Raw genomic sequence first — 20,896 nt, 5'->3', positions numbered from 1 at the left:
CCTGCGCATGCGCCCTGTATCCGGGCAGGCCCCGCCCACAGGCGCATGCGCGGTGAACAGGGCTCAGCTGACCGGAAGTGTGCAGAGAGAGCGAGAGGGGAATTTGTTTGAGGACAACAAGGCCTTGGACAGGAGGAGGCTCCGGGAGGTAAGTATCCTCAGGAGAGAATGCGAGAGTCCCGGCTGACGGGGGTCGCCACCAGACTTTAGCCAAGTACAGTACTGGGTGTGAGTCCCCCACCGCCACCAATTGGATCCACTTTAACAGTGTAAATGTCTGTCTCTGCGACGGGGCTTCTAGTGTGGGGAATGTTTGTTTAGCTCGCAGACTCGGTCAGCTGCCCTGTATTTATTAATGTGGCTGACATGGGGAGAAGGGGAATTCCTTTCAGCTGCGTGAGACCTGCCACCAAACCTGACTGATGAGCTGACTGCATGTTACGAAATGCGGGTTGGTTGTTCATCAAGGAAGCTGACACTCGAAAGAGAAATCAGTTGAAAGATCTGTTACAGAGTCTTGAAACTTGGGACGTGTTGCGAAGAGCCGTTAGAGCTGAATCAGATAAAAGTGAGCTGCAGATAGTTATAGGTCTGTCGCTGGAGATATTTGAGTATTCTATTGTGCCTTATGTATAAATGCAATTACTTTCGTTTTAGTGGAAATATGTTACATAGACCTATTGTCGAGGAAGGGTGAGGTTTGTACAATCACCCCTATTTTTTCTAATTTAATTTTTACTATAATTTGTATGACGTATTACAGCTTGGTGTTAGGGCAGCATTGTCAGGGCGTGTAAATACTGTGATGGATAGCTATCTTTCTCTTTTGGGTTACATCAGTCTATATGTTGAAATAAATAAGTACATTTTCAGAGAACAATCAAGACAAGCTATAATTTTAAGATCCAATTTTGAATCCGACATGGTGTAGATCAAACCCTTTGAAATTGTTACTACTGCTCCTAAAACCTTCTACCACCTTGTTTTGACTTTTGTACACTCCTTCCTTTGCTCATTGTTTCATCTGTGCCTTTAACTACCTGACCCTTGCATTCTAGAATTCTGCCCTACACCCCAGCCCCCCCCCCCCCCCCCCGGTTTCCTGGATAGGCACCAAGCGGTGAGTTTAAAACCAGTTACATCCATTGAGATGTGATGTAAAACTCTGATTGTACAATAAGATTATGTTGATGGTGGGAGTATTTATTCTGAAGTATGGTAATTGTATATTAACTGAAAAGGTCATTTTATCTTGTAGCACCTTTTCAGTGGAGCCATGGCTATCTTGTTTGCAGTAGTTGCAAGAGGCACGACCATCCTTGCAAAGAATGCCTGGTGTGGAGGGAATTTCTTAGAAGTGACTGAGCAGATACTATCAAAGATTCCATCTGAAAATAATAAACTGACCTATTCTCATGGAAAGTAAGTGTGAAAATCTTGTGTCTGTTAATTGTGCAAGTACTAAGATCAGCAGTACAATATATATGGAAAGACTGTTCAGGTGATAAATTATTCTTTCCGGTATGTGTTTGCATTTTTGTGAGCATTTCATTCCAACAGAAACCCCTGTTGCTCCAAGCTAACCTCATTATGATCCTAGACTAGGTTTATTTTATCGTTTTTATGTCTACTAATTTGATCTTGTTTTTGTATTTTCACACTACTTTAGAGGATATTGTGCCATAGTGGAATGACTTGTTAACATGAAAACCGCGCTCATTGCTTATTAGTGAAGGAATTCGAATACTTGGGCACCTGAGAGCCAGTCTGAGCTTATGACAGATGTTGGATGCAGAATAAAGTTGTCTTTACTCTGCTTCATAGTATTTCTCAGCATTGGAAACACACCCTTTTAGTAGCACAGTAACATTTTCCATTTCCATAATCAGTTTATCTGTGGCCTTTGAGTAACAATGCCATGTTCATCCTGAACTTATAATATATATCAAATTAATTTTACATAGGAATCTGATAGGTAAGATCTCATCCACACAATCTGAGCTGAGATTGAATCTGGACCCAGAGGAGAAAGGATAATCCATGACACTGCACAATAAATCTCATTTAAGCATAATGTTTTATAGCTTGAAGGTGTCAGGTAAAAGTTAGTTTGTAAGTTGTAACAGAGTGGTGGAAATCTGGATAGATTTGAGCAAGCTGGCCTGTATTAATTGCATTTGTGGCTTTTACAGCAGCTTTGTCTTTATATGCGTCGTGTTATCTAACCCCTTCACAACAAGTGTCACAACATTATACCACACTCCTTCCCAGCTTACATCTGGTCTGTCACCAAGGCCTTCCACATTTGGAAAATGATCAGCTTTATTGTTACCACCTTCAATACTTTACATTACCTGATCTGTTTTCTCAAGCATTTCCTCACTTGCCACCTCCACCTGACCCAAATTTCATGTACTCAAATTCAGTGTCTGCAGTTTCCTCCTATACTGAGTTCTAAAAACTCTAACTCATTCCTCAAAGGCTCTACTGATCCCTTGAGCCCTAGTGAATCAATCTACAAGTCTATCCACCTCTTCCTCACACAGCCACCACCACCAAAGATTGATATTTGAGCTTCTACCAATTATTATTTCTCTCTAAATCACTTAATCTTTCTACATCTCTCTGCCATCAAAATTTTAAATCCTATCTCTCATTGCATGTCCAGTCACCCCAATTAAATTTCTTCACTTAATGTGCATACGTTGTACTGAGCAGGTTTAGCTCAGTTGGGTGGACAGCTGGTTTGTGATTCAGAGCGAGGCCAACATCGCACATTCAATTCCCGTACTGGCACAGGTTATTCATGAAGACTCAACCTTGCCCCTCACCACCTGGTGTGGTGATCCTCAGGTTAAACCATCGCCAGTCAGCTCTCCCCTTCAAAGGGGAAGCAGCCTATGGTCATCTGGACTATGGTTACTTTACTTTATTGCTTTTGAGGAATTTTATGTGAACTATAGAAGCTTCTGCAGATATTGCTGTAACACAGGTGTATCAATATGTTATGTCATGTAGTCATATGCTTCCCAGTTACAAATATTTTCTCCCCATTGTCAGCTGCAAGTGGTTAATCTCAGAACATGCTAGAATCATTGCTATAACCTGTTGCACCTAACCAGCTTTTGAACATTAACCAATTTCTTCTCTTCCACAGTTACTTATTTCATTATATTTGTCAAGAGAGGATAATATACCTGTGTATCACAGATGATGTGAGTATGAAATCTAAACAAGTAATCTTTGGGGGATTAGGAGCATCTGGTTAAACATGGTGTGAAGATTTGTAAAACCAAAAATGAGTGCAATTTGTACAATGAGATAATGCTTTTAATGAACATTTTACATTGATTGCTTTCTTTGTATGTTATAAGAATGCACTTTAATCTAGATTTCAGTCTCTAGACATTAGACATTTCAAGTCTTATGACTGATTTGTAATGATAATGTTAAGGAGAGGAAGGAGAAGCGGTATAAGTTGCTGCTGAGGAAGTCCTGTCGATACTTGTTCTTGTGCCTTTTATGTTACATGTATTTAGTCCTGTGAAATTTAGATTTTTATCTCGAATGTTAGAACTTCATTTAATTAGTTGAAATGGTACTCTGTTTCACATTTAAGGATTTTGAACGATCACGAGCTTTTACCTTTCTAAATGAAATAAAGAAAAGATTTCAAACGACGTATGGTTCAAGAGCACAGACAGCGTTGCCTTATGCAATGAACAGTGAATTCTCAAATGTGTTGGCAGCACAAATGGTGAGTGTGTAGCAATTTTCAATCTTTTTAAGTACAAATGATACATAGGAACTGGGGAAAGCCAGTTGTGTTCCGAGAAACCATTACCTCGTATTTAAAACAAAAAAAGACAGCTTGTTCTTGCACTAGTTAAAAATGCAGAGAGGCTGGTCATATCATCCATCCTATCTTTCCAACTTTGTGTGTCGCTACTTTCTGACAAAAGGAAAATTGTTTGATATCTTTTTGTGACTCAATTCAGACAGTATCTTTTGCCTCTATTCCAGAAGTTCTAATGAGTAACATTTGTATTTTAGTACTGAAGTTTTTAATTTTGTACTGTAATTGCTTCCTTTATCTCATCTATCCCTCAACACAATACATAGATTTAACTGTTAGTTTCTGGGTATCTTGATGATCTGAGGCTTGTAATCACTTCCCTAGGTATGGTAGCTAAAGTCTCCAGTGAACACATTGCTAAATTCTATTGTTACGATCCCATCTGATATAACTGGACAAGGAGATCCCAGAATGGAACCCTGGCTCAAAAGACTAACTTTAAAAAAAAATAAAGCCTGGAGGAACAGCGTCACGGGACTGCTGCAAGAAAAAAAAGATTAAATATGAAAAAAATTGGGTTATGACGTAGTTGCTTTTACTCCCTGTTAATTTAACAATTATTCTCGGGTTTTAGGATTAACTTGGATTACAAAGTACATATTAATCTACAATGGTTTCCAACACCATCTCATACAACATGACTGTGGGCAAATACACTCTTCACTCTGAACCCCAAGTGAATGTCTGTGGATGTCTCCTCAGAATCTCTTCCTTCCCCCCCCCCCTCCTGTTATATGGCCGTTTGCAAACTCGACTCCCCAAAAAACAGCCGTTAAAATCTTCTCATGGACTTCCGGTGGCGTGTTGTGAGGGGGAACGCGCACAAGGTGGCTCCTGCTGGAAACCTGACTTCTTTTTTTTTTTAGCCCTTTTTCCCGATGCCACAGATCTTTAACATCTTGGCAAAATCCTGAAATATGGTTGAGTGGAGTTCCCTCTTCTCTGAAATGCACAAGGGAGGCAGACCCCAAAAATGAATTTGTCCAAAACTCATCGACTGGCTCTGCAGTCATGTCGAGATCGCTCTCACTAATATTTTGGTGATAGAGCTTGATGCACATTGACAACTTGTCAGTTGATCTTTAAAACATCAGTTGAAGGGGCCTTGGCTCCCATTCGTTTGGCTTTTGAAACCACCAGTAAGACCATCAAAGCTCATGGAACCACAATTAAAGACATGGAGATGGCTTTGTCAGAATACAGCGATCGATTCACCTCCCCGGAATCCAACCTTGTTTCTGTGGTTGAAGTTAACAAACATTTAACAACTAGTCAAATGACCTGGAGAATAGATCCAGAAGACAGAATATTCATAACGTGGGGTTACCAGAGGGGATAGAAGGCTGCACCCTACTGGGTATTTCTCGGACATATTCCACAAGATGGTGTGTGGGGTTGTACTTCAATCACAGCCAGAATTAGACCGTCCCATCACTCGCTTCGACCTAAGCCTCGCCCGGGACATCCTCCTTGTGCAATGATCGCAAGATTTCACTTTTTCAAAGAGAAGGAGGTGGTTGTTTGATGGGTAAGGGAGCATTGTAATTTCAAATGGGAAGGCCACTCATTTGGCTATACCAAGACATGAGTGCACACCTAGCAAAGAGCCTCTTTATAGTGAAATCCATTCTGTACAATTGGAGTCCAGGTTGGGATGTCTATCCAGCTCGCCTTCGAGTAACATTCCATGAAAAAGACCACTTTGACTCACTGGCAGATGCTGACTCCTTTGTCAAGAAGCAAAAGTTGCGTTCTGTTTGATTTGTTACATGGCTCTGTGTATGGGCACTTTGCATTTTCTTTCTTTTCATGTTCATTGCTTGGGTTTGTTCTTAATTCTCTTACTTATATTGAGATTGCTGCTGAATACGGTTTTACTCTCCAATTGGGAGTCTTCCTGCTAACAAAGAATGTTAGTTAACGGGAGTGATATTGAAGCACTTTCTGCAGCTCCTAATAGTTTTTTTAATGAGCTTGGAGTTTGTGTTTAGTTATGTTTGCCAATTGTTAAGTTCATTGTTTGCCATCATTCCTTTTGATTTGGGGGTGTGGTTAACAACTATGATGGTGCTTTTGGGATGGGGAGGAGGGCGGTGTGGGGTGAGTTTTCGTTTGCTGACTGTCTCTTTGTCGAGTCATCCAACTTGGTCTGATGGCCATTGTGAGTGGTCGTCTTGCCTTGTCTTAGCTATGTCCCTTGTTTAACATCGCCCCTTGGGAATAGCTGACTCCAATTTGAGGTCGACCTCCAATCCAACGGATTACTTGGCATGTTATGGGTTTTAAATGGGCATGTAAAACGGTCAAGAGCATTTGCTCATCTTAAGAGCCTAAAATCTCATTCTTTTATTCCAAGAAGCCAATTTGGTAATAAAGATCAAACCAGGCTACGCAAAGGTTGGGTTGGACAAGTTTTCATTCTAGTTTCAATAGGAGGGCCATAGTACATCAATTCTAATTAATACAAGTTCAGTTCTCCTCTCCTCAGATCATGGCTGACCCCAATGGTCGATAACATAATCATTTCTGGCTCCCAGTCCAGCACCCCATAGTTCTGGTCAACGTTTATGCTCCTAACTCGGATTCATTAATTCCTCCCCAAGCTCGACTCAATACCACCGTATTTGGGTAATCTGAGCTGTGTTTGGGAACCAAAATTGGATCATTCTAATCCCAAATCTTTGTCCCATTGACGATGGCCAGGGCTTTGCTTTTTCTGGACCAGGTGGGGGGCAGATCCCTTGCATTTATTGCACCTGGATGACAGGGATTTCTCTTTTTTTTTCTCATGTTCACCATGTGTATTCCCGCATTGATTTTTTTTTTTCATTTTTAAATGGGGCTCTCCTCCCTTCGGTAGTGGCGGCTGAGTGCTCAGCAATCGTAATCTCTGACCACACCCAACATTTTGTTAATCTGTTGCTGGAATCTGATCCCACCCAACGTCTACCCTGAAGGTTGTATACTACTTTGCTGTCTGATTTTTTTTTTTTAAATAACATTTTGCAAGTGCTTAGCCACCTCTATTGATGAATAGTGGATTCCATTTTAGAGGTAGGTCACCAGTACTCGCTCGATCCAAGCAGAAAAATGTTGCAGACCCAGTTCGAGCCACTGGCCATACATCAGATACTGTGCTCCAGGGGTACTTTTTAAGAATCTGGGAATAAAACCAGTTGTCGTCTTAAACGCCAGGCGGCCTCACATCAGATCCCCCAGGTACTCAACCCAGGCGGGGCAACCTTGTTTCCGCTCCTTGCCAGGACAATGCGGCTTTTAAATCTGATTATTTTGGCCACTATAAATCTGAGCCCCCCCCCCCCCCACTTCCTCTGGACAAGTCAATTGTGTCTGAGTTTCTGGATAACCTGCCCATCCCAACTGTCAAGGCAGACAAGAGGTACGAGTTGGACTCCCCGTTATGCCCAGACAAGATTTTAAAATGTTGATGAAGGCTGGAAGGGCCTCTGACCCAGATGGCTTTCCAATGAAATTTTATAAGCAGTTCTATGAACAGCTCTCACCTTTGTTATCCGATATGTTTAACGACTCCCTCCTGCGGTTTATTGCCTCTATTTCCTTGCTCTTTAAGAAGGACAGGGAGCTGACAGAGTGCGGGTCATACCGACTCCTCTCGCTTTCAAGCATGGGTGCTAAGCTGCTTGCTAAGGTTCTGACACTCTGGTCGGAGCCTTGACTTCCAAGTATAATTTCAGAGGAACAAACAGTCTTTGTAAAGGTCCATCAGTTATCAGCCCATATATGTTACCTTTTTAAATGTTATTTTCCCCTCTCCTGCACCCAAACCAGGGGTGATATCTCTCGATGCTGAGAGTTTTTGACAGGATGATATTGGAGTATTTGAGATTCTCTGGAGATTTGGCTGCAGCTTGTTATATAATGCCCAGCGGTCACATGAACAATCTGTATTCAGACTATATCCCCTCGAATAGGGGACACTAGGCAGGGCTGTCCTCTTCACTTTTATTTGCCTGTTGCCATCTATAGCCCTGAGGGCTTCTAGTCAATAGAGGAGTATTAATTGGGATGGGGTGGAACATTGGTTATCTATTTATGCAGACCCAACTCCCTCCATCAATGGCATAATGAAGACACTTAATACCTTCGGCTCCTTCTCTGGCTAGAAGTAAATCTCTAGGTGGGAGCGAATATTTTCCGATCAACCACGCTGGAAGACTAGCCTATTTAGATAGGTTAATCTTCAGTGTCTCTTGTACAAATGTTCGTTACTTGGGGGTCAGGGTGGCCCATAACTGGGCCTTGTTCCACAAATTTAATTATTCAAGCCTGATCAATATTGTCAAAATGGACCTACAGAGATGGAGCAACCTTCCTTTATTGTTGGCGGGCAGGAGTTAATGAACAAAAATGAACATTCTCCCGAGGTTTATATTTATCTTGCAATGCCCCCCCCCCCCCATTTTCCTGTCCAAATCTTTTTTATTTAGATTAATAAATTGATATCTGCTTTTACTTTGGCAGGTAAGAATCCCAGAATCCACAGAGGATAGATGGACAGAGGCTTGGCCCTCCCAAACTTATTGTTAATTACTGGACTGTCAATATCTAAAAATTCTTATTGTGGATGTAATCCCAATTCAATCTGGGCCAAATGGAGGCTCACTCTTGCACTGCATCCACTCTCCTTGCCATAGTTGCTGCTCTTCAGATCGCTGCACTTGTTTTCTCAATCATTATCCATGGGTTGGCTTTCCTCTTCGCCAAAGCTGAGAAATGTTCCCTCTAGCCTTCTAAACCAACTGCTTCTAGCAGACCTGTGAGAGCTTTCTTCTCTCTCACTACCTATCTCCAACCTTAATCAAATTAGCAAAACTAGAACTTAAAAGCTTCTCTACCTTGCAAGGCTCCAGTTGCTAAGCAATGCCTGCATACTCTACTGCCTATTTATTATCCTTTCCATAACCCCTTCTAAGCACAAAAGAAACACAGTTGGAACTCGACTAACCCCCACACATATAAACATCTTTGTTCAGCGTGAATCTAACTATAGGTTTTACCCTTCCAGGCATTAAGTCAAACCTACTTAAAACTATACCATATGTCTAATGTTTACCAATACAAATATAAATCCCTTAAAACTACTTTGTTTTCCTAATACTATATTGAGTGAGCTGAATAATAATCTTGTTGCCACAAGTAGACTTACATTAATATCGCAATGAAGTTGTGAAAATCCCCTCCGGTGCCTGTCGGGTACACGGAGAATTCCGATTGTCCAATTCACCTAACAGCACATCTTTCAGGACTGATGGGAGGAAACCGGAGCACTCCGAGGAAACCACATCGACTCAGGGAGAACGTGCAAACTCTGCACAGACAGTGACCCAAGTTGGAATTAAACCTGGAACCCTGGTGCTGTGAAGCAACAGTGCTAACCACTGTACTACCATTCTGTCCAACCCAGCTATGGCAGTAATTGAAGATCTATGAATAGCCTCGGCACATCTGGGAAGGGAAGCAATGACTTGGGTTTCCATGTTCTTCAATGTTATCCACTAATACCCCTCACATAGAATGTGTGCAGATGAGGCTAGAACCATGACTGACAGATGCTCCACATAGTTAAATATCATACCCAGACTCATCACACATTGGAGAACAGGTCCAGAGACCTCCTGACACAATATAACTTGACCAAAAAGTGTGACACAATATAACTTGACCAAAAAGTGTGAAGAGAATTATAATTGTCCTACTTGAATGTGTTACCTTTATTTCCCTATATTTGAAGTCTAATAACTCAACTGTTTTGTACAATGTCTGTTAATCACCCATTTTAGTTCAATAGCATAGTCGTTTTGTGTGCAATGTATAAACAGGATGCCACAAACTGGGGGAAATGAGCATTGAGGAGTAGGATGATAAAAACAAGGAAGAGTGGTGTGAGGAACAGATGGCATTAATAGACTGAGAAAAATATTTGTGATTCAAACACACAGTCCGGAATTCTCCGTCCATTCACGAAGGCGGGATTCTCCGGTTCCGCGACAGTGAATGGAGTTTTGGCTGAGCGCCATATTCTCCTTTCTCGCTGGCAGCGGTGGTGAGACGAACTTGGGTCGGAGAATACCAACCATGGTATGCAATTTAGTTCAGAGCTGGGCAATGTCCAATTATTGACCCTTGTAGTCTCTATACTTCCAAGTTTGCTTTGTTTCAGAAAATGGTCTCGTATAAAGACATTGACGGTGAAGTTGTGAATTTGCTAAGTTGTCACGATTGAATGTCACTGACCTACTAAGTGTGCTTTCATCTAGTGGAACAAATTCCTACAATTACTCTGGATTTTTATGTGAGAAACATTCTTGAACCTTGAACATAGAGAACAAGGGAAACAGGAGGACATGTTGATGCGGAGTTCAAATTCTAGCCTAGCAGTCACTCCATCTCGTTTTTCTGCAATTGGGTGTCTGAATAAATAGCTTGAACGTAAACCTACATAGATGTCATGTGGATGTGCATCTGACCTTTAGAAATAGTGAATGTTGAGCTTGTCACACATGATTTCAGAAACACTTGTCAGAAAACAGGAACTCTGAACGCGTTTCGGAGACTCAAGCACAAGTTGATGAGTTGAAAGGAATCATGGTCCGAAATATTGGTACGTATGAAAATAGAGATGTATACAGAGCCTCAATTTTTGAAAATCCCATTTTCTCTTTCCAGTTATTGCATACCAGGTTCTCTCAAATTGATTGTTTTATAACTAAACACCAAGATTTGTGATAACTCATTGGAATACACCAGTACCCCTGCCCCAAGGGAGCTGTTAAACTTCTGGTGTGTTGATATTCCAATACTGCCACCCTTCAACCCAATATTGATAGTCAAATGTTGCATTTGCATATCAGTTGCTATTGGTTTGTACCATTGCAAGATTCTAGTGTTGATTGTGAACCTGTTATTTAATCTTGTATGATTGCAATCCTCAAAAAACACACTTCTATGTTCACACCAATCTGCTTTTGGCTTAATTAAACAAAAATACAAAATGCTGGAAACACTGAACATGTCAGGCAAGCTCTTTGCAGAGAGGAAGGTAAAGTTAACTTTGCAAATTGATGACATTTCATCTTTAACCCTTTCTCCAGATGCACCTCACCTGAATGTTTCCAGCATTTGCAGTATTTTGCGTTTAAGTCAATTTTTTAATTAAAATAAATTTTAATGTTCCTAGAAACTGGGCAGCAGTGTGTATCACTAAAAGTGACTTCAGTTGCTGCCTTGGCTAATATTACTGCATCACGGATGTTAACCACAGACCTTAGTGGTTCATGCAAGTGAAATGGTATTTGTATTAATGTGAGGCTGACATCTATGGCCACAGTTGCAAGATTGAATCAATTTTCTTTACTGTTGCATCATGCAACATGACTACTTATTATTACTTCAAGGAAAATTAAGTAAATATGAAAGAGGAACTACTCTAAAGCTTGCTATGATTTGTTGGACGTTGGAAAACAAACCACAAGTAGATACTTGCCAAGTTGCCTCTTGTTATGTAAGATTGATCCAACTTCTCGTCTGTCCTTGTTTAATCTCCCCATTCGTATAAACTGTCCCACCCGTGATCAGCCCCTGAACTTTGCCATCTCTGGTGACCTCTTTGCTGTTAATCACCTGAGGTTGTCGTCTCTGACTTTTGGCTAGTGTTGAAGTCTTAACTTCCCCAAACCCCAACATCTGTCCTAGTAACAACCCCATCAATGAATGCCCTCATTCATTCAGTCATGACTTTGCCACCCCTTTCAGATTGTCCACGCAATACTTTGTTACTGTTATGACCACAGCGGATGTTGTTTGCTGAACAAGCCAAATCCTGTAGGGAAACTTGTCTTATTGATCACTATTATTTGTAATTTCAAAATGAGGAAAAATTAATCCCAGAAGCATTAAACTCTAATGCTTTAGGACTTCAAAGATTTGTTACCAGGAAAAAAAGCTTACGCACACAAGATTGAAGATTGACAGTTAAAATGGTTTTACAAAAAAAAAAACACTTGGACAGGGTACAAAGTAAATTACTTAGCAACAACGCTTATATTTTTAACTATAGAAATCCAGTAATATTAGCCAAGGCAAGAACTGCTGTCACTTTAGTGAAGATATTAACACACTACTCAAATTCTCCCACTCTGTTGAGGAAATCCAAGAAAGCTCAGAAAACAAATTGCTTTCTGCAACAAAGACTTTTATGGTCTCAGTGAATGTCTGCTTCAGATTTCGCACCACTCAGCACCATCCTGGTCGAAGAACATCTTCCCCCATGCAGTGACCACAATTCAGTTCAGCGTCTTTCCTGAATATACTTTTCCTCTATCATCTCCCGATTCCATTGTCCTTGGCATATCTTTGAACTCAACGTTTCCAAAGTATAAAATGTTTTCCAATCGCTTCCACTTTTAGGGTCAAATAAACTTAACCTTCCCTGGTTTATTTATGAAACCTCTGTAAATTGTGAACGTCCCTTAAACTCTCCTTTTAACAGCTTTTAAAACCCTATCTATCTCCTCATACATTTTTCAAACCCAACCTATTAACTTGTAAATCCACTTCACCATAGCCTCTCATTACAAATGCATGCATCTTTCACTTTTACCCCTTTTATCCCGCACTTCTCATAGACTGGCTGTCTCTATTAACCTTCCCCAGCTTCGTTAAATATACACACACTTTAAAGAATACCACAATATCCCCAAAATATATTTTTAAAATCCATCTTCACACTGCTGTGTTCGCTCAATGCCTTTTCTTTATATCCAACAGATTATCTTTTACGCTCACTGTTTCCTCTGCTACAGTCCCCATTTTCTCTCTCAATTCTTCATGGTCAGGCTTGTCTCAACTGCTACTGGACCTCTCTCTGGATGATCCTGAAGGGGAAGGACAATGTTATAGCTCTTCTTCAACAGGATGAAACATTAACTCAAACTTGTTTGTCCCTATCTCTACACCTTCCCCTTCAAAGCAAAGTGCATATTTTCCTCTATTGAAGCAATCTGCATTCTGTCTTTTCTTCCTCTCACCAATCCTCCTGACTTACCTTACCTATCTATATAATTCTTCTATAACTCTGCAATTTATCTTCAGTTTATTCCTCGCCATTCTCTCTGAGCTTGTCTCTTCTACGATTTGCCTCCTGTTCTCTTATTCGTTTCTGCATTGAACTCGTGAACATCTCCCTTTTTAAAATTAGGGTATTCACCCAATCTTAAGCCTACTCTCGTGCATCCATGCAGTCTAATTAGGATGCCACCACTAAGACCTTCTGTCACTAAGGCCCTCTAATGTGTTATTGCCCAGCTCCATCATTGTCTCTCAAACTCTGTTCTGATCATTTCCACTCAGGCCCTGTCCTGTTTAAAGCACCAAGATTACCATCGGCATTTGATCCTCCTGACTTGTCCACAGCATTTAATAAATTCAACCACCATTTGGTCTTCCTATGTTGTCCAATTGCGTTGTGTTGATTTGGCATTGTTCCACTTCTGTGTATCTAAACTTAAGCAGCATATTTCCTGCAATGTCCAATGGTGAATCATCACCTCCCTCCTCTTTTGACTTAATACGACGCTGTTTCACCCTCGTCAAAATCTGCCCATCATCTCTCCAACACTTGGGGCACATTCCTACCCTTACCGACTCTACTTTCCAGTTTTAAGTTTTAAACCCCTCCACTGCCCCACACAATCTCACTTTCTATCCTGTCCTGCACCCTTCAATGTTCCCCTGCTCTTCCCCCAACACCGCTAACCAAGGTGGGTATTGTTGGATGTTTCTTACGTTAAAGATAATTTTTAAAAGTAATTTTGAAAGCTGATTACCCTGAACAAGTTGCTGCAAATTATGCACTGCACAGGAATAAAATTGGATTTCAGCCTGAAATGTGTTAACATACATTGCCTGAAAGTTCATTGCTTTGATTTCTTTGTGACATGGCTTGACCTGCCAACTTTTCCAATCTATAGATTTGGTGGCACAAAGAGGAGAAAAATTAGAGCTGTTGATCGACAAAACTGAGAACCTAGTGGATTCTGTGAGTATCCAGTGTCTTTCTTGCATTAAAAATACAAAGCAAACATTTGTGTTCTAAAATTATTTCATTTGGTAAGTATATTCTAAAACTGGGTGAATTGTGTCTAATTGTGAGAGTTGAGTGTAATATTCGTGAAGGGCATTAATGGGTTTGGGCCAATTCTGTTTTCAATTCGAAAGTTCCTCGGTAAACATTCTCTGATCCCCACTAAAAACCTATTTTGTGTAGATGGAGAACATTTATAATGACATCTGTTTTTATGGCCCTGTCCATTAGAATGTCAGCTGCTACCAATGTAAGGAGATGGAACCCATGACTCACCCCCCCCCCCCCCCCCCCCCCCCCAAAAAAATCAAGCAACCTGAAGGTACAAAGATCGTACTAGTTTCCAAATCTCCCCTCCGACTTCGGACATTTGTCAGAATCAAATCCATGTATTGAGGCAACCAAGCAACTGCATAATCTATCTGTATAAATATTACATTTGTCTATGTATTTACCTTTTTTCAATTATTTTGAAGTGAATTCTTCTAGAAGTGGGAGTTGTGGGTGAGAAGAGAGAGCTTGAGACTGCAGCTATTTCTGCTGTTTATTTGTGCACTGATTCTTTGGATTTCTTTTTCTCTCCTTGAATGTCTGCCATGGTTCAATGGGTAGCACTCTCATCTGAGTCACAGGATTCTGGATTCAAGTCCCACTCCAGCTTTGCATTGTTTAGCTCACAGGGCTAATCGCTGGCTTTGAAAGCAGACCAAGGCAAGCCAGCAGCACGGTTCGATTCCCGTAACAGCCTCCCCGAACAGGCGCCGGAATGTGGCGACTAGGGGCTTTTCACAGTAACTTCATTGAAGCCTACTCGTGACAATAAGCGATTTTCATTTCATTTCATTTCAAAGTGCTGTCTCTTGGATGAGACTTTAAATTGGGGCCTGGTCAAGTGGATGTAAAAGATTCCATAGTACTTTTTGAAGTTGTCCCTGGTGCCCTGCCCAATATTTAATCCCTCAATCAACATTGCAAAACCAAATTATCTGGTCATTACCACAATGTTGTTTGTTGGAGCTATTTATTCTGATATTGGAGGCCCCCTTTCCTACTTTACAGCATTGACTTGCACATCGAAAGGTACTTTGGTCTTTTTTAAAGTGCATAGAGATATCCAGTGATTGTAAAATGTGTTTTTTTAAATGCAAGTATTTATCTTTCAATGTTTATTTATTTTATTCTATAAACAAAAATAGAGACCCTCGCCAACCACCTCCTCCCACCTCAACTACTTCCCTCCAAAGCACTTGTGTTACATTTTCTCTGCTCTGTTTGGAATCAAAAATCACATGCAGCATTTATTTTTTATTTTTTTTAGTCAGTCACATTTAAAACTACCAGTAGAAACTTGGCCAGAGCGATGTGTATGAAAAACCTCAAGCTTACAATCATTATTGTCATTGTAGCGATCGTAAGTATATTTCTCTCTTCTGTGTAATGTGCCTTTAGGGTTTAAAAAAGCACGTTAATGAACTCTCATACCAGGCCATGCTTCTCTGCTCTGAAATTCATTTGTTTAAAAAGTTTTGACTGGGGCCCTGTACGTGATGTTTAACACACAAAATTTAAAATGATTGCTCAGCTGAATTACAAAACAGCTAATGCATCTTTCTGCTTTATGACTTGCAAAAGAAATCGAGTTGCTGGTGGCGAAAAAGGAATGAATTTAATTTTGACTAATGGTCATAGATTCACAGCCTCCCAATTTGTACAATTATCATATGTTCAAGGAAGAAATCTACAGTCCAATCAATTTCCATTCGTCAAGAGCATTGGGTGTTTAAAAATTTGGGATTTCCAGAGATCATGAAATTCACAATGTGAGTTTCTGGATGTTTTTCATGTAATTTTAATTTCCTTGTGTTTGTAGCTCAAAATCCAACAGGTTAAAGGGATATGGGGAACAGATAGGGTGGTGGCTTTGAGACCAGGAAGAGATCAGCCATGATCTAATTGAATGTTTGAGCAGGCCCGAAGGGCTGAATTGCCTATTTCTGCTTCTGATTCCTATGTTCCAATATTTAATGACTTATGGACAAGTGGGATTTCAACAAAAATGTTTGGGTGGTGGAGGGCAGGTGGAGATTTAAATAAGAGCCACCTTGCATTGATCAAAACACTGCTTGCTGCAAGTGAGAACCTCCTTGGCAAAATGCTAGTTATTTTATATAAGACGTCTCGTGCATTCACACTTCATAACTTATATTTGAGCCCTTCTTGTTATGGAATTGCTTTGATCCTTTAAGAAGTGGTATTTTCCCCTTTTACAAATTAAGACTGATTTCCTTTGCGCTAAATGGAGTGGGATGGGGAAAGTAAGTAAGACAACATAGAGAAAAGTATCCAAAGGAATATTGATTTTTACCACTGCCAAATTTCCAAAAATGTTAAGAAAAATTCTTGCTGATAGTGAAAGCTCTTTAAATTTAGTGTTCAGCCACATAAATACTAGTTGAGCATCTGTTCAAAATGTTGGCTTTCCTCGGGTGTAATCGGTATTGATTGCATATTTTGAACTACAACTGAAACAAAAGAGCATTAAAAAAAGATTTTAAAAGGCCCTTCAGCTCACCAAGCTTGTCAGCTCTTGATCTAACATTCAGCTCCTCAAAGAAGTGTCAATTCACTCTTAACTTCTAGTGGTAGAAACAACCAGTGGTTCATTGAAAGTATTTTTTCAACTAATTACATTCTTTATCAGGGATGGTTTTTTTTTAGGGAAAAGTCGAGTGGCACGTTAGCACAGTGGTTAGCACAGTTGCTTCACAGCTCCAGGGTCCCAGGTTCAATTCCCGGCTTGGGTCACTGTCTGTATGGAGTCTGCACGTTCTCCCCGTGTCTGCGTGGATTTCCTCCGGGTGCTCCGGTTTCCTCCCACAGTCCAAAAATGTGCAGGTTAGATGGATTGGCCAAGCTAAATTGCCCATTGTGTCCAAAAAGGTTAGATGGGGTTATTTTGATTTGATTTATTGTCACATGTATCGAAGCACAGTGAAAAGTATTTTTCTGCGACCAAGGGAACATACACAGTATGTACATATTAAACAAAAAGAATAATCAACAGAGAACATTGACAAATGGTACATCGACAAACGGTGATTGGTTACAGTGCAGAACATGGGGCCAAACAAAGCAAATACACACATGAGCATCGTGAAGGGTGTTCTTACAGGGACCAGATCAGTCCGAGGGGGAGTGGGGAAGAAGTTGTTCCTATGTCTGGATGTGCGGGTCTTCAGACTTCTGTATCTTCTGCCTCATGGAAGGGTCTGGAAGAAGACAATGCCTGGGTAGGAGGGGTCTCTGACAATGCTGTCTGCCTTCCTGAGGCAGCAGGAGGTGTATACAGAATCAATGTGGGAGTGGCAAGCTTGTGTTATGCGTTGGGCTGAGTTCATCACACTCTGCAGTTTCTTGCGATCTTGGACCGAGCAGTTGCCATACCAGGTTGTGATGCAGCCGGATAGGATGCTCTCTGTCATACAATGGTTAGGGGGATAGGATGGAGGTGTGGGCTTGGGTAGAGTGATCTTTCCATGGGCCGGTGCAGACTCGATGGGCCAGATGGCCTCTTTCTGCACTGCAAAATCCACGTCTATGTCTAAGAAGACAGGACATGCGGTAATATTGCTCATCAGACTCTAGCAAAATATTGCTAGAATTTCACAAATTATTAGTGCTGTGGCACCTTGGTATTATATTAAAGTTACACAATCCTATAACTTCCATGTATACAATTTGTTTCTATTAGATGTATTGTTGGTATATACTTTCCTGCTCCGACTTTTCTCTCCAGTGTGTGTTCATCTGTTCTAACTGCTGTTAAATATATTGTTTAGTGAAGATGGTAGGGTGGGTAGAGGAGAAAGAAACCTGACAAGTAAATCTACTTTGTAATACCAACTTAACATCTTGTGTTGCAGGTTGTCATTTACATCATTTTGTCAGCAGCATGTGGAGGTCTTTCATGGCCAACTTGCATCAAGAAATGAGTAAGAGCCATAGTTCTGTTCGTCGGAAGGAAAAATGAAGAAATCTAGTTTTAACCACTGGCACGAGGATTTCAATGGAGGTCTGCGTGTAATATTTCATCTTTTCTGCCTCCAAATACCATGCATTGAAAGGCTATAGTTTCTGCTTGCCTTATATTTCAGACATTTTTATACTTTCATATTAATTGAAGGAGTTACTGCATTACAACTGAAATACAAAACCATATTTTATTCTTGAGCATTCAGTGATTGTGAAATAATTGTTCTAAAAACTTTTTAAAATTAATATAGTGCATTATTTTGAGTGACTTGAATCAACCTGTTGAGCACTTTCTAAAATTGTGTGCAGGAACACTTTCCTGTCATCACCCATTTAGAGTAGTACTAGGTCAATTGCGATTGCCTTCCTTTTCTGTTTGGTGATTCCTCCGTACCCCTGGTAAAATCTGAGAAGAATGCAACAACTTGGGTTGTCCACGTTGGAACTGATGATGCCACTGCTTCCTCTGGAGCATCCAGGGTGTTGACCATCTATCCACCTCTCTATGCCAAATTGCTCCATTTCTCAACAGTTTGGAAAGTGTATAAGTGTTGCAAATCTTCACAACTGAGATGCAAAAGTAGGGATGTGTGGAATGGAGCCGTAATTAAAGGAAATCCTTACTGGACCAATGTAAAAAATGTAAATATGTTTATTATGCCAGTCATGTGGCCAGTATTTATGTACAGTACATCCCAGCAAACAAATCATAGCAGATGTGGTACAAATACCATGGTGATTGTGTTCCCAATTGGTCACTAGTTACACTACTCTATATAGAGGTTTTGTTAGCCAGACTTCTTTTGTTTTTTTTTTTGATGGTTCACAGTGTGTGCTTGTACAAGTTTGATCCCTTTGCAGATGCATGAGTGTCAATTTAAATTAAACTACCGGCTTTTTGGGCAGCCTCCAGGATGCAGTTTCTGAACCCAGAGGCAGCAAGCTTTTAAAAATTGTAAAACTATAAGTTCCTGTCATTACACGGACTTGACTCTTCGGGTTCGCAGGGGCCCATGGTTTCATGTTTTTTTTTAGATAAAAACAATGGCACTGCCTTTTCATGTCTGAGATCTAGATTTGCATCCATTTAAATATAAACAAAGGTCATCCCTCTCTTCACCTCCCATTCTTTCCGACATGAAGGACTGGGTGACTGTGAATAAGAACGCTGCTCAAATATATGGGATATGGACTTGTGTCTAGCTCAGCTCCATGAAGTGAAACTAGTAAGGCTCTTGGCTAGAGTGAGCTTTGGACAGTTTGTCCAATTCTCAGTGCTTATATTGACGCTGATGCTGGAATCTAATCAGGCCCAAGAATGCAAGAAAGTCTTTTTGTTGTTGTTCATTTGATTTGTATCGCCAAACACTTGGGTCACAGTTGTGCCAATTGTTGGATAAAAATGCTGTGCAGGATAGCTTCTATTAATCAATTTGCCCATGTCCAGTAAGAATTGTAGCATTTATACTGTTTTCTACCAATATTGGAGCAAGATGGGAGGGTTATATCCAAGTATCAACCTGTGATTATAGACATTATTTCTTTAAGAGCTATCATCAAGTATAAACATAGCCTCCTGCAACTGGGTTGTCACAATTGGAGCTAAAACAACACTTTTTCACAAATATGTTGTGCTAGTATTTTAGTTTGGTGTTTTTACGGCAAATCTGTTAATGAACACCCACTTCCCAAGAGTCTGCTCAATGGGCAGTCATTAGTGTTGCAACTTGCATTTGTGCTGTCACATCTTTCCTTTAAGCATAAATTTACAGAAGGAGGATTTTGAATTGGTATATGATTTCTGGAGCAAGTGATACTTAGTGACTATTATATATTTTATCAAGATATATTCTTTGGTTCCTTTATGTTGTCACTTCATACTTGACTTCCAGAGCACTTGTGTAGATTAAAACATCCCTAGGTGTAATGAAAGCTGTCCTTTTTTTAAATTAATTGGGTAATAGCTCTAGTAGCTCACTGGTACGTCCCATGCCTCGCCTTGCTGATATGCCCACAATCTTCACTAACGTTTTCCAATAGACTCCATGGTTTATAGAGTATGGTCGTCTTGCTAATCGAAGATTCATGTGAAATACTGGCCTCTAAACAAATTGCATCCATCACACACCAGGCTCCCAGAGAGGATGCATATTCAGATCACTGTCCAAGTTTTCAAACTGCATAAAATGGAAATGTATTAAATAAAATCATAGAATCTTGCTCTTGGTAAAGTGTATTAATCACAACTGTAATTATCTATAAATTGTGGCAGTGTATAAGAAGCTTTCGCTCTTGTACTTTGCGTTATATTGAATGGTAAAAATAAATTGTTTAAACATAGAATTTCATGTGCATTAAATTTGAAAACATTTTATTTGTTAAGTAATGCTGCACAGCATTTAAGTAAGTGTTTGTGAAGTTACAGAGCATAGCCCCATCTGGACTCAATTTTTCAGTAATTATTACTATCTATATTTTTATTTGATTATTGATAATTTATAGTAATTAAAATATCAATTAAGGCACTTTAACATTAACAGTGATGTTTTGTGTATTGAATATGTCATGCTTACAGTAGGATTTATTATTGCCTTTAACATTGCATTTATAAGGGTGGCGCAGTGGATAGCACTGCTGCCTTACGGTGCCGAGGTCTCAGGTTCGATCTCGGGCCTGGGTCACTGTCCGTGTGGTTTGCATATTCTCCCCGTGTTTGCGTGGGTTTCTCCCCCACAACTCAAAGATGTGCAGAGTAGGTAGATTGCCCATGCTAAATTGCCCATTGGTAAAAATGAATTGGGCAATCTAAATGTATATTTTTTTTAAAACATTGCATTTATATGTTACATTTAACAAAGCAAATGAACCATTGTGTCTACTTGCAC

General features: G+C 40.2%; 1 protein-coding gene across 1 annotated transcript; it reads left to right on the top strand.

Annotated features, from left to right (window-relative positions):
- Positions 1–5: 5 nt before the first annotated feature.
- sybl1 (synaptobrevin-like 1) lies at positions 6–20,354 on the top strand. Its single transcript, XM_038774453.1, has 8 exons — positions 6–148; positions 1,259–1,422; positions 3,158–3,215; positions 3,620–3,757; positions 10,409–10,499; positions 13,867–13,934; positions 15,298–15,390; positions 17,903–20,354. Exons 1-8 carry the CDS (start codon positions 8–10, stop codon positions 17,969–17,971), a joined length of 822 nt encoding a protein of 273 aa, XP_038630381.1. The 5' UTR covers positions 6–7; the 3' UTR covers positions 17,972–20,354.
- Positions 20,355–20,896: the final 542 nt, after the last annotated feature.

This window comes from Scyliorhinus canicula, chromosome 17 (assembly GCF_902713615.1).
Source record: "Scyliorhinus canicula chromosome 17, sScyCan1.1, whole genome shotgun sequence".
Classification (NCBI taxonomy): Eukaryota; Metazoa; Chordata; class Chondrichthyes; order Carcharhiniformes; family Scyliorhinidae; genus Scyliorhinus; species Scyliorhinus canicula.
The sequence above is the reverse complement of the archived record's forward strand: the minus strand, read 5'-3'. Positions and strand labels throughout refer to the sequence as shown.

What these genes read in the sequence shown, in the direction of transcription:
- sybl1 (XM_038774453.1), top strand. Translation starts at nt 8, where the DNA reads ATGCGCCCTGTATCCGGGCAGGCCCCGCCCACAGGCGCATGCGCGGTG. An exon ending in ATGTGTTGGCAGCACAAATG is followed by an intron (nt 3,758 to 10,408) that starts GTGAGTGTGTAG and finishes ACATGATTTCAG; the next exon opens with AAACACTTGTCAGAAAACAG. An exon ending in TTATTGTCATTGTAGCGATC is followed by an intron (nt 15,391 to 17,902) that starts GTAAGTATATTT and finishes CTTGTGTTGCAG; the next exon opens with GTTGTCATTTACATCATTTT.